The following is a 14,728-nucleotide window of genomic DNA, read 5'->3' as shown; positions in this document are numbered from 1 at the left end:
TTATAGATATTCAAAAGGACAACCAGACTATCTTGTGGAAGATGTCGGAGTATTTCATAACTGATGTTGTCAGGACCCGGTGCTGTGACATTTGTGTCACGGAGGCAGGCACCCAACTCCTCAAGTGTAAATGGTTTGTTGTAGTCTTCAGTGTTTGTAGATGTAAAGTTTATTGGTGTGTTTTCTGCATTTTGTTTATGGCGCAGAAATTGTGGTGTGTGGTGTGCAGACGAGGAGTTGTGCGCCAGCCTCTCGGCCAGAGTGTTGGCAATTTCTTGTTCTGTTTCAGCCACGGATCCATCGGGACGTGTCAAGTGATTTAGTGAATCACTATCGGATCCCTTCAGTTTTCGTAACATCTTCCACACCCTATTCAGGGGCGTCTGGCTATTTATTTTGGAGACAAAGTTTTGGAAGGATCTCCGTTTGTTTTCTCGGAAGATCTTCCTACACTTTGCTCGTAGTTTCCTAAATGTTGCGAAATTCTCAGGGATTGGGAATCTCATCGCTTTCCTGTATGCTTTTTTCTTCTCCCGTAGGGCCGCTCGACATTCCTCTGAAAACCAGGGATTGTGTTTTCTCGGTCTACCAGAGGTTGTTGGTATTGTCGAGCTGCAGATATTTGTTAAAATATTTTTGAATTTGTCATAGCTGTCCACCTCTGTCGTAAGGAGTCTGTGACACTCCTGTGAGAAAGTTTCCCAATCTGCTCGCCGTACACTCCAACGTTTGGGCTGTGGGGCCCTTGAAGTCGGGGTGATGTCGAGGCAGACTGGAAAATGGTCAGAACCGTGATCGTCATCGATCACAGTCCAGGAGAGATCTGGAGCTAATGTAGGATCACAGAAAGTGAGATCGATGGCAGACGTGGTAAGATTGTGAATATTTACCCGTGTTGCCTCGAGACCGTTTGCCAAGTATACATCCATTTTCATTATGAAAGCCTCCACTGCCTTTCCCCTCTGGTTTGTGTCTGTGTTTCCCCAGAGAGGACTGTGAGCATTGAAATCTCCCATTATCACATAGGGAGGGGGGAGTTGGTTTAGAACTCCCTCTAGCTCGGCAGACTGGAGGCGATGATCTGGTGGGATGTACACAGAGCAGATGGTGATTGGTCTGTGCAATGTCACTCTCACTGCTATTGCCTGTAGATTTGTTTTCATTGGTATCAAGCGGTGGGGGGTGCTCTTCTTCGTGAGAATTGAAACTCCCCCACACGCTATCTGGCCATCAGAGTGAATCAGATGATTGGCCGTATATCCTTTTACTGTGTAGTCGTCTGCTGGTAATTTTGTTTCCTGCAGACAGACTACATCAGGATTCCTCTGGAGGAGGAGGTCCAATTCTGTTCTATTTGATCTGATCCCTCTGATGTTCCAGGAAATTAATCTTGTCTGACTAGGTATCCTAATTTTTTGTGGGGAGGTTAGGCAGTATGCCTGCCTTCAACCCTTTTACTTTTATTCTCCTAGGAGGAGAGACTTCCATAGGAGAAGGAGGCCCTGTGGAGGGCCTCTCGGTTTTTTTAGGGCTGAGTTTTTTTGAACCCTTGGGATTTTTAGGTCCCTCTGGGTTCTTAGATTTTTTGGGGCTTTGAGGCCCCTCAGGGGGATTTGTGGATCCCCCGACTGGTGTTGGTGGCTCCATATTCTGGGAAGGGGTGGAGTTTTGTTTTTGGGGGGATAGAGAGGGCTCACGGGAATGGAGATGGGGGGTGGGTCCAACATCCACGCCCATGAGGGGGAGAATTTTTTTGTTTGGGGAAGGAGGGGGGGGTGGAGGTCGCCTTGGAGGTGGATGTGGAGGGGGCTGCAGGTTCCACATCTTGAACCTCCAATGTGTCAAAAAGATTTTTTGACACATTTGCGACCTTGTTTTTAGGTCTTGATGGCTTTTTCTTTTGAGGACTGTCTTTTCTAGTCTGTGCGATTTTGCCATGGCTGTTTTGGTTATTACCAGCAGCCCTGGCAACTTCTGCATAACTCTTGGCAGAAGCAGCGACCTGCCGAGGGGGGCAGATCACTGCTTTTGCCTGAGCAAACGTACCGCCGTAAGTGGCTCTGTATGTCAAGATTGCCTTTTCTTCTTGCCACTTAGGACAATCTTTCGAATGTGCTGCATGCTTGCCTTGGCAGTTCAGACAACAAGGGTCCACTTTGCAGTTTTCCTCATTGTGGTCTTCTTTGCCGCAGCGGGGGCATGTAGCTTTACGGCGGCAGTTTGTTTTAGTATGGCAGTACCGGTGGCAGTTAAAACATCTCATGGGGTTCGGGACGTAAGGCCGAACCTCCAAGTCGAGGTATTCAATTCTTATTCTCGACGGGGGTCTCGGGCTGTCAAAAGTCAGGATCCAGGTGTTGGTCTGGATTGTGCTGTCGCCGCGGCGGATGCTAACCCGCCGAGCTTCGACAACACCCTCCAGTTCCTCAACCATCTCCTGCTCCGAACAGCCTACCAGATCTCTGCTTCTTATGACACCTTTTGACCTATTGAGGCTCCTGTGAGCCTCAACGGTGACTGGGATGTCAGAGAATCTGGTACATTTCAAGAGGTTCTCACTCTCTTGTCGACCCTGCACTTGTATCATTAAAGTGCCAGAGTTGTTCCTGTTCACTGCCTTTGGTGTACCGGCGCCATTTGCTTTGAGTGCCTTGCTGATGGTGAAGATACTCAAAGTGTTCAGTTTGATGTTTTCCTCATTCGGTTGAATTACCAGGAACGGCGAGAATTTTGGGGTTGCCATTCCTGGTAAGTCATCAAGAGTCATTGGGGCAGTTATCTTTCTTTTTTTACCTGTCTGGGGTGGGGCTTTAAGGGGAGAGTTTTTCATATTTTTGGCCATGATATATATAAATTTTTATTCAACCCGGCTATATTGTGCCCACTAGCACGGCTCAGTCCCACACTTGGGGGGTAAGGCACTCACCGAAGCTATACTCCTCAAGTCTGGCCTCCTCTTGTCCTTCCATGGTCCTTGGAAAAAAAAATAAAAAATAAAAAAATAAAAAATAAAAAAGGACTCGAGGGGTGGAGTTGGGGGACGTCCCGCCTCCAGGCCTTTCTCTCGGATTGACCCTAATCTTTGCGTTGCACAAAGATTGACTGCTGATTCAGAGATGACAAACCATGATTAAAAAGAAATTTCATGGGGGACAGGAACTAGATATGGTTTTAAATCTAGTCCTTCCAATCTCTTTGCCTAAATGGAGGGGAGTGTCAAAAAATAGATTTGGCATCTCTGCGTTGGGTAGCTCGGGCCATCTACAAGGTAGGCTACCCACCCGTCTTTAGAGAAGCGTCAAGCCAAAGAGGAGTGTTGGGGTAGAAACACCTCGCAAGGTGAACCCCCCTCAGCCTCCAGGATCAATAGCTCCTCCTTATCGGGGTCCTCTCGGAACTGCGCACCCTCAGCAGAAAGGTGCCTGCTGTGCAGGATTTGGAAAGGAATATCTCCTCGTTGAACCTATTTCAACGGTACAGGGTATAGAGATACTGGGGGATAGAAGACAGTTAAGAAGGCTTGTTTTCCTCGGTTCTCTCTCTCTCTCTGTCCTGGCAACTCAATTTTGATAAGGAAGGGAAATTTGGAATCATTGGGGAAATGGGGTATGGAATGGAAATCATAGCTCAAATATGGTAAAAGGGGGTGGGATTTGTGCTATGCCATCGCCTTCCCTTGCTCTCTTTAAACTGAAACCGTCATTCCTCAAAACATCTTTTATATACTACGTTCTTGGGATTTGGGGGGAGAAATTCAACTGCTTTAATGTTTCACAAATAGGATATTGATAAATTTCTCAATGAGTATGTATCCCACAATCTGTTGTTGCTGACATTGGGGACAAGAAGATTATTTCATCTATTGCTGCACTTTCATTTTTCCATGTTTTTTTTTTTACTGAACCATACTGGCAATTAATGAATAGTCAATGTACTTATTTTGATTTTCCGTCATACGTCAAATTGATGTACACAACTCTTTCGCTTTGGAGAGGTGAACATTTCAATCATGTTGCTTCTTTGTCTGTTTTTCGGGCATGTTGAGGCCAAGACGTCATCAACGTGAGGTTTCAGCTGACACAACACAAAGTGTCCATGCCCGTAAATTTCAAAGTGATATCCTTCCAAATGGAATAATTGCACATATGTACGGACCATGCCTGGACGACGCCATGATTGTGCATTACTCAACAACAGTGGCCTGTTGGAGGACATGGAACAACACGTCCAAGATCACTAGCTGTATGAGGACCAGGCATACCCAATGCGTCTCCAGTTATTTTCCCAATTCAGAGGAGCACAACTTACCCCTCAGCAAGAAATATTTAATAACACCATGAGAAAATTAAAGACATGTGTTGAGTGGGGATTCGGAAAATTTTTGCAGAAGTTTGCTGTCTTGGATTTAAAAAAACAAAAATTACTACTTCAACTGGTAGGCAAGTACTACCTTGCCGGCACCATACTAACCAACTGCTTGTTTGTTTGTTTGTTGCTTTAGGTCTCTTCCAACACAATTGAGGTTATATGAGAGACCGCTGAAACAAAAAAAAAACAAGCAATCTAACAAAAATAGTACAAATGTAAATCAAAATCATAACCTAAAGATACCATAAGCTAAATTATAAATAATCAAGAACAAACAGGCAGAAGATTTACAGAAAAAAAAATCCCCTGTCAAAAATACAATCACAAACCAAAGAAGCAGAATAGGCTAGTAAAGAGAAGAAGAAACGACATCACTATCGGATCGTACACCCATGCGAACATCATAGGTATATGATTCAAGGGTGATGCTCCCATCCAACCACCCGCTAACCAACTGCCATACATGGTCTAATTGTACACAAAATTGAGGCCATATTATGTTCTCTTAAAAAGACAATCATACCCAAATTATTTGGTGGACACAGCACCAATGTGTTGAAGAGACATCAATGACATAAATGCTATCACCAACGCGACACTTGACTTGGTCTACAACAGACTCCACCACAAAATAAAAACTTTAAATCAGAGTTGGATTGACTTGCCTGCATTAAGCAGAGCAATACAAAATAAAGGATCACCCCTTGAGAAGGAAGTAAGTTCAGTTTACAAAACAGTGATTGGTAATTTGATTTTGAAAAGAAAAATGTTTTCTGTCTTTATTCCAGGTCGATTCATGGATGGCACAGATAATACCAGCATTTGATGCCTGCGTTGGTGTGAGGAATGCCATTGAAAGGAGTTTGTCGTCCTGGGAAAAGTTCACTGACGGGGATGATTGTGCTGGTTTCCTCAACAATCCGTTGGACTTATCGGCCATTTCTGACGATTTGACTCGATTGGGAATCAACAGACTGAATGTGAGGGCAATACCCGAAGATTTTTTTCTTTCATCTATACTTAAAAACAAATGTATAATTGATCTACACCAACACATCAATTCGATGAAATATTCTATGCAACTTTTTTGGTCTTGGGTAGATATTTTATTGCATAAAAAATTTTCTCTAAAGGATATTGAAAAACATTTTTCCTCAGTATTGAAATTGTATAAAGCTTAGCAAAGAAACAAACATCGTAATGCTGATGCCTTTACCTCATTTTTATGTGAAGAATTTACTATTAATTTTATTCCAGTACAACAGAAAGAACCCTCTCTCGTAAAACTCTCTAATTCTTGTACTTGTAATACCAGTAATTTAAAAGCCAAAATTGATACCCTACAGAAAGAAATTATAACATTGAAGTCTGTAATTACTGATTTGCATGATGAGCGTACTTCTTTAAATGTCAAGTTTAAAGAATTAAAAATCAAAAGTGATAGTGATAAAGCTGAGGAAGATAGAAAAAGAATAAATGATAAATGTTTGGAAATTAAGCGTAAAGCAAGAGAAGTTGAATCTTCAAAAACCAAAGAAATTGATAATGTTAAAAATGAATTGAATAATTTGTCCTCTATCAATAAGCAATTAAAGCGTACTATAAAATTACTTGAGAAAGAAAATAAGAAAAATGATGATTTTGAGAGTTGTAAATGTTCGTTTCAAGATGTTGATGTTGTTTCTGTTAAAGAGTCTTGTAAAAATGCTTATTCTTCTGCCATGCAGTCTGTAGTTATTGATTTGATGTCAAGGGTAGGGGTGTCCGCTGACAATGTTAAGCATTGTATTTCTACTATTTCAAAATGTCTGTTTAATTACAGTTTTGATCATTTGCCTTGTGCCAGAACATGTAACAATATTAAAGAAGAAGCTAATGTTATTTGCCATGTACAAAATGCTGAAGGCGTCTTGAACTCTTCTAATGTTACTCTTCATTCTGATGGTACATCAGAGTATGCAAAAGATTTTTTCTTCAGACTCTTGATATAAGCGATCAATCCGTCAACGGTCCTCTGAAAAAGCAACGAATGGGACCAATACAGTCTGTATCTGACAATCGTTGGAAACACAGCCCACACAACAAGACTTCTGGGGCTGCCATGAAGGCTGTACAGTCGCACATTTTCCCTACGCTGGAGTCACACTACTGTCGAAAACAGTCAAAGAAACGTTATTTGGACACATCCTTGAACATAAAATATAATGTATAAGCTGTATTTAGACTATGTCAGCTCACTTGAAAATTCTGTGCGCCCATCTGTTGTAAGTCAGCAAGTATATCGAAAGACTTTTAATCAGGAGTTTAATCTGTCATTCCATAAACCACAGAAAGATCAATGCAAAACATGTCGCATTCATGACTGTTGTGCAAAGCCCAATGAGAAAATTAAGCATGAATGCCAAGAACATCAAAACCGGAAAAGAGATATCAGGGCTGCTAAAGAACACGACAAACAACGGGAAAAGGTCGACCCAAGCTTTGTTGCGTGCACCTTTGATATGTAAAAGGTACTTCAAGCTCCATCAAGGCTTGTTGGCCTTTTGTATTACAAGAGAAAACTTAACTGTTATAACTTTTGTATCTATTCAATGGGTGATGGAGAAGGCTTTTGCTATTTTTGGAATGAAACCAGCGGACAAAAAGGTTCCAGTGAAGTGGCAACTATTCTAATCAAATACCTGAACGGTCCACCAGATCACGTGAAGCATGTTGTTTTCTACTGTGACACGTGTGGAGATCAAAATCGCAATGCGGCTGTCATCTCTGCCTTACACTATTTTTTTCCTCGAACGAAAGCCCCATTTCGGTGATTGACCCTAAATTTATGGAATCAGGCCACTCCCAAATGGAAGTGGATTCAATGCATGGAGCCATTGAATCACAAAAGGCAAAATCCGAAGTTTTCATTCCATCTTTAGACTATCACGACCAGGACGTCCCTAACATGTCACAACTATGAGGCATTCAGATTTTTTGGATTATAAAACCTTCGCATCTGATTACTTAAAAAATACAAAGAAAGACATTAGTGGACAAATGAAAGTTGCTAAAAAGGCTCAAAGAGGGCGAGCTGCTATTAGCAAACTTATGGATAAATACCCAGCTCGTCTCTCAATCTCTGATGCCAAGAAAAGGGGTCTGACTTCTCTGTGTTCCATTGGAGTGATTTTGTTCCATATTTCGAAAACCTCAGCTCGGTGACAGAACTTATTGACATCACCCAATCACGTGATGTTGATGATTCTAGCACGGACGAAGACGACGTTCTTTAGATAGTTTATAGAATTCATCTATACAAATCTTCTGAAATGATTATAATAATATTAAATGATTTTGTAGTAATTATCCAAATAATTTCACGACTACCAATGTATAAAGTAACATTTCAACCTGTCATTTCCTTTACTTTTTATTTACAAATTTACCTCTACTTCTTATATTTTCCTTTTAAAGGTCCATAACTCGATATACCCCAATGCATGTTGATAATAACCTGTTTATATTATAATACAGTCCAGTCCAGATAATTCGAAATCTGATTAACCAAATTTCTTTTAAATCGAAGAAAATACGATGTAATGAATTATTTTCTTCTTTTTCTATATAAAATATTCATGGTTAATTCGAATTCGAACAGTCGTTATTCTCTTTATTCGAAGTGCAAGTGCTTGCCCATCACTAAAAAAAAAAACTCTGGAAGGTCATAACGAACTGCCTGCTCTCCGTATCCACCCTCCCACGCGTTTTAATGACTGAGCTGACTAATAATAATAATAACTAGACCCCTGAGGCATGTAATGGCGTGTTGTTCCCTCTCCGTCCCACCCGCCCTCTCTCTTCTTTCTCCAAATTGACCAGCTGTCTCGCGTCATCCCTCTCTCCTTCTCGCGCTCTCATCACTAAGACTAACTTGTGGTCAGCTGGCCGCTGGCTAACAAAGGGGGTTGGTTATAAATAGATCTAACACACAGTGCTAACCACAAGCTGACCAATACACGGCACGAACAATCATAGGCCACACCCCACTCCACGCGTTTCTCTTTCTCTTCTGTGCTGTCTTTCTTTATTGATCGATGGATCTAGATCTAGAAGTAGAGGGCCTACACAGCATGCAGTGTTAACTACTACTCTGTGCTATTGTGTAGCTTGTAAGTGTAAGGGCCAGGGCACGGCTTGGAGACAAATCGAATTCTGATAAATAGAAGTCATTTGCTTTTCCCACCCAATTCGAATTATCAGGACTGCACTGTAGATGCAATGACTTGTTTTATTAGATGACAATGAATCTGAATGGTTCAAAACTATAAACATATGATAATCAGTTTAAAAAATCAAACATAGAACCAGTGCGTTGTTTTTTAATTCATTTCTGTGTTATGCCGAGTCCAATTGATTTCAGAGTTATAACGTTGTATTTGCAAATGAGACGAAATTAATCTCAAACTGCATCCTTTCGATATATATAAAATGTGCCACATTGTCTTATCTACACATACAACAGTATTATCCCCCTCTCATGTAAAATCAGCATGGATCGTGTTATGCCATAATGTTGTATGTGCAAATACAACTTTATATCATATCAAACAGTACCCAGTCCAACATAAATGAATATGCCATATTGTCATATGTGCAAATAAGACACTGTGGCCCTGAAAGTTAGACACAGATGTGTTTGCCATATTGTATAATTTTAAAGTCCATTTACAGCAAATTAAATGCCTCGGTTGATTGAAATGGCACATCACGCTTTAGTGCAACATACATCCAATGTTCATTCAGATTTACAGAGCAATTGGTCAAAATCCTGATTTTTCAGAGCACTTCAAACTTTCAAATGCCATTTTCTCAAAACTACAAAAATGCAAATACAACATAATGGCAAATACCCCATGATATGACTGCTACATCACAGACAATCAAACATGCATGTGATTTGCTTGGTCCCAGGGGTGATCAGAAGAATGGTTATCGGGTTTACTGGTTGACCCATTGTCCCAGCTCTTTAATTCCATCATTCAAATCTAATCGATTTAACTGTTTTTATGCAGCTGCAGCAGCATTGATTTTTCACCACTCAAGCATCAAGGTTATTTTTTCATCTAGCATTTTGCCAGAGACCATTAATCAGAAAATGATCAGTTTGAGTTATGACATTTCAGATCCCACCATTATGTGCTTGATATGTGTCATTGCTTTACTTTATGTTAAGGTGACTGGGCTATATTGGATTTTGTTGACAAGCAGTAAAGTGAAATATGATTTTTATTTGTATGTTCAGAAAATGTTTGCTTTTTTCCAAGATCCTTCTTGCCTTATGGATGATGATTTTGTCTGTGTGTTTGGTGAAGAATTTAGACTTTCTAGTCCTATTGTTCAAGCAATCAATGTTTTTGTATCAAATTGTAATGATGATCAATTATGTATTATGAGAAATGCCATTGTCACCATTTGTACTGAACTTGTCGTTGTAACTAAACGACAGTTAGCAGACTTTTTAGATGGCTCATTTAGTTCAGCATTGCCCGCTGAAATTTCTTCTAAGTTAGCTCATTGTCCATTGACTAATTTGATTGGTGAAAGCGCCTTTGGTGACTTCGATTTTGATGTCCACTAAAGAAGAAATTGTTCATTGTTTAATCGTTCTAGAATTCATATGTCTAAGCGAAATGATGTTGTTGATTTTATTGCAAGTAAAACATCTAATGAAAGAGATAATCTTTTCAAATTTAGTAGATCATATGCTCCATGTTTAAAGAAAAGGAAAGTAGAAGAGGAAGATAAAGTAAAGATACAAATGCAAGAGAAGATGGTTGAAAACCAAGAAAAGAAACTCCAAAAAGAAGTTAAATCAATCACTGTCACATCTAATTTAACTGTTGTTTTAAAACAACATGGTGGTCCATGCACCAATGTTGATAATGTAAATACTCTTTATACCAAAAAAACAAGCTTTAGAAGCATTTCGCAATGAAATTAGATTTCAGAAAGCGATATGTCAAAAGACTAAATTAAAGTTGTCAGGCAGTTTGGCTGATCTTTTTGTAATGCTGACTGCTCATTTTGCCAGTGTTCAATCTAGTGATACCAATGATAATAATTGCTAATTTTTGATCCATCACTCACTATTTTCAAATAGCGGATTGTGTTTCATTTTCATGTCCGCGCGCAGAATATTGAAATTAGGGTGTCATTTTCAATTGCTTCGTAGCTAATGGTGGGAGATATATTTGTATCTATTAACTATTTCCATGAAATATATGGGTCAGGCTCAGCTTAATGATACATCTAAACAGGTCTCTTTCAAACGTCATCAACCCTCAATTAAATGCCCAAAATTATGGTATCATCATGTTTTTCTGATTGCTGATATACCTAAGAGATAGTGTTAGATAGCATTTCAGCATCAATATTCCTGGGAACAGTAGACTGAGGTTATTTTGATGAAAATACTGGCTTTAGACAATCCAAAAAAACGACAATCAGCATATGAGACTGAAATATCCTTAAATATAAATAAATCGGCAACGTTTTTTGCTCCAAAGTATATTTAGATGAGAAAGATGGGTATCTTCTACAATTTGACGTTGAAACCAGAAAAAAAAATTGAAAAAAAAATAAAGTTAATCAGTTTGAAAATCAAACATGACTCATGTTACAATTATGTCCGTTTGAAGAGCTCTGACTTTGTTCATCGTATAAGTCAGAGTTATTATAAAATACAATGACTCTTCCTGTATTAGGATTTTTGGTAAACAGCATTTGATGTAAGCTAAGAAGCAGTCCTGCGAGCTTGCAGGAATTGAGAATTGATGCGTTTTTTGTATCGCTAGCGTAAATCCATGTCAAGATGTAACATGCGAACGATACGGCAAAATATGGTGACATACGGCAATGTGCGCTCTTTGACAGTCTATTCTATTTTTAGACACCCGCTCTTCCGCTTGCTTGCAGAAGCTGGATGTGAAAATGGCGTCGAGGCGAGACGGTAAGTGGTTTCAATTTCATGTCGTATATTTCCTTTAAGTAACAAGGGTCACATTTCGTGGAATATGTAACATGTGTCACATGATTTAATGGATTCTAAATCTTTGTTTTGTGTGGAATTCGTGAATGGATGCTGAATAGGTCTAAAGATAATGATGGATTCTAAACGAAACTGTTGTTAGTCTTATGAACGTGCACAATGATCTTGTCTTTGATAGGGGCTTGCGTTATGCTACTTTGTGACAAATGTAGAGTTCATGTCTGCAGTAACAGTGGTCACGCGAATTTTAGAATATTAAAAAGCATCTCAGAATTAAATCTTCATTTCATTAGATCTACAGAAATATTGCTTTAAAGAGACTTGTTGAGGTACTGTGCTAACGGAATCTAGATCTAGATCTAGATATTGTCTGTTATGGAAATGATGTTGAAATCTGTGACGAGTGTTACAGGATATGAAGTTTTGAAATGTCACATGTAACATGCATCCTAATGGGCCTTAATATTACTTTTTACACGATGGTCATTCAAATTCTGCATATTGTGGTTACTGAAACAACTTGTGGTGACTAAGTGTGATGGTTAGGTGGAGGCTGCCTTACATGGAGTTGATCATTTTCATCAGTACCGATAATTTTGAACCAAAATAATGTGACCCCTGTTACTGTGACATGGAGGGACATGAAAATATAAGTTACTTTGATTCAAGTTTGATGTCACATGTAGCATGCATCATAGAGTATAGAGATTTATCTCTAATTCAACGCTGCATATATAGTTATTTTGTGAAAAAGAATAATAAAGGTAGAGGGAAATATTTGCTTATTAATTTAGAGTAGTCGAGAAGTGCATGATCTTACTTATATTATATTTTTGGAATGTTCATTACTTAAGATGTGACACATGTTACATTAGACATGAAATAAATCTAAAATCCTATGTCACAGGGTAACGCGTATCACATGATTTTAAACAATTAGTCGACAGTCATATCATAGTCCATTTAATGCTGTAAGTTTACTTTTGTTTAATCTTTTAATAATGGCCACACACAATGAGAATTATATCAGCCGACTTTTTAATCTTATTTTTATTCATTTTTCCAATGTTTATAACATATTGTCATGCCTGTTACATGGACATGATAGATTCATGTCATGCATAACATGAGTTACATTCTTTTAAAAGTCGACTAAAATTGTTTAAAGGACTGCCTTTGTACAGTCTATCTTGAGATGTTAAGTCTAGCCTAATGAAAATTACTTCCAATAGCTCATTTTACACAATTGTTCTATAACTATCTAATTTATTGTGAGGTTTGTTACCATGACAAAATATTTATCATGTCACATGTAACAAGTAATACATACGCTCATTTATCAGCTTTTTCAAAGAATTTTTTAAATTAAACTGGTAAGTAGGCCTATACACTGAAATCCAATGATTAAAGGTATGTTTTATATAGTACACTCGATTCTTGGTTCACTGATACTTCCTTACTGATTTTTTTTGTTTGTGTTTTCTTTTGCTCCCTAGGTTTGAGAATTAGATTACCAGCCTTGAAATTAATCCAAGATGACAACCCACTTGAAACTGTTAAAAAGAAACCACCCAAAACTGCTGGCCAGAGAGCAAAAGAATATAGAGAAAGATTGAAAATGCGGACGGATTATGAAGATATTAGGCGGGAGAAGAATGAAAAAGCCAAGAAATACAGAGATAATTTGAAAGCAAATGCTTCAGAGGAAGATAAGCGACAATTGAAAGAAAAGACAAGATTAAGAGTTCAGCAGTTCCGCGAAAGAAGAAAAGAAAATGGCGTGACACCCACATCCACACCAAACATCATCATGACTAGACATCAAAAGGATTCCAAAAGAAAGCAGGACAGAGAACGAAAGAAGAAAGAAAGGGAGAACTGGACGCCCCAAAAATGGAGACGGCACAGAGAGGCATGCAGGGCTAGATACCACATTAAGAAAAACTTGAAAGTCAACTCTGAAACTGAAAAGAAAAATGCTGAGTGTGAAAGTAAAAGCAAACGTACCTTCCAGCGAAAATTAAAAAAACTCACTGAATGCCTTCCTTCAAATCCGTCGACACGTAAAGAAATGATCCTTAAATTGATTAAAAAGCACAAAATCGATTTAACTGAAATAGCTAGGTTACGTAAAATTGATCTGACAGAAACCTCAGTCGTACTAAAGACAGATCGCCTGACCAAAAGGAAGATTGGACAGCAGCTCTTGAAAAAAGCAATGCATCAGGAGGTGCACAAAGCATTTGGTATTACCAGAGCATATTTGCATCGACTAGAAAGACTTCCGAACCAACTATGCTTACGACAGAGGAGCACGAGAAGTATCAAGCGCCACCATGAGGCACAATCATACTATGTATCTGAAGAATATGCAAACCAACTGTCAGAAAAGAAGAAGATAAAAAAGGGAAAGCCAACGTTTGTATTAAAGGAGACCATCAACAATCTCTACGCAGTATACAGGTCAAAAGTAGAAGATCCTTTAAGCTTGGCCATGTTTAAGAGGTTAAGACCTCGAAATGTCCGACTGTCTAGGGATGAGAACTTGAACCAGTGTCTTTGTGACATTTGTCAAAACATAAAACTGAAATTAGAGACCATAAATAAGAACCTCCCAGCAGGATGCAAGATTAGGTCAACACTCGATGTTTTAAACACACAACTCTGTGAACCAGAAATCGATGGGGGATTCCACCAACTCAAATGCCTTAAGGGAAATTGTCAGGATTGCGGCATGAAGAAGTTAGCAGACCACTTCCAGAATTGTGACCTCAATATGGAAGCAGAAGCTATATGGCAAAAATGGGAAACAGTTGAAGGAAGGAAGGTTTTATCAACAAAAAAAGGAACCATTTATGATGTCACACAGGAACTCTATATTGAGATGCGAACATTTCCTTTGCACTATTTCAGGGCCCAATGGCAGGCAAAGGAATTTTCCTTTGTCAAAAAACACCCACCACGCGACTCAAGCATATCTGTAATGGATTTTGCAGAGAACTACAGATGTATTTATCAGGATGAGGCACAATCTGCTCATTGGAGCTATGCTCAGGCGACGATACATCCTATAGTCAATTAGTATTCCTGTCATGACTGTGCTAAGGTAGTGACTGATGTTATTGCTTTCATTACTCCTGATCTAAAGCATGATACAGCAGCTGTTGCTAGGTTCATGAGCGACAACATTGAGATCTTATCTTCGAAGGGCTACACTTTTGATAGATTCATCCAATGGACAGACGGGTGTGGAGCGCAATACAAAAATAAAATTGCTTTCAAGGACCTGTCAGAGCTAAAAAGTGTCAAGGTGGAAAGAAATTTTTTCGG

At 39.1% G+C, this 14,728-nt stretch overlaps 1 protein-coding gene across 1 annotated transcript; it reads left to right on the top strand.

Moving 5' to 3' along the window:
* The first annotated feature begins 11,282 nt into the window (after positions 1–11,282).
* LOC144964682 (uncharacterized) lies at positions 11,283–14,480 on the top strand. Its single transcript, XM_078899193.1, has 2 exons — positions 11,283–11,359; positions 12,895–14,480. The coding sequence occupies exons 1-2, from the start codon at positions 11,341–11,343 to the stop codon at positions 14,478–14,480; spliced, it is 1,605 nt and encodes a 534-aa protein (XP_078755319.1). The 5' UTR covers positions 11,283–11,340.
* Positions 14,481–14,728: the final 248 nt, after the last annotated feature.

The sequence above is a fragment of the Berghia stephanieae genome, chromosome 2 (genome assembly GCF_034508935.2).
Source record: "Berghia stephanieae isolate SIO BIC M18660-M18661 chromosome 2, UCSD_Bste_1.3, whole genome shotgun sequence".
Taxonomy (NCBI): domain Eukaryota; kingdom Metazoa; phylum Mollusca; class Gastropoda; order Nudibranchia; family Aeolidiidae; genus Berghia; species Berghia stephanieae.
This window is presented reverse-complemented; position numbering and strand designations above follow the sequence as displayed.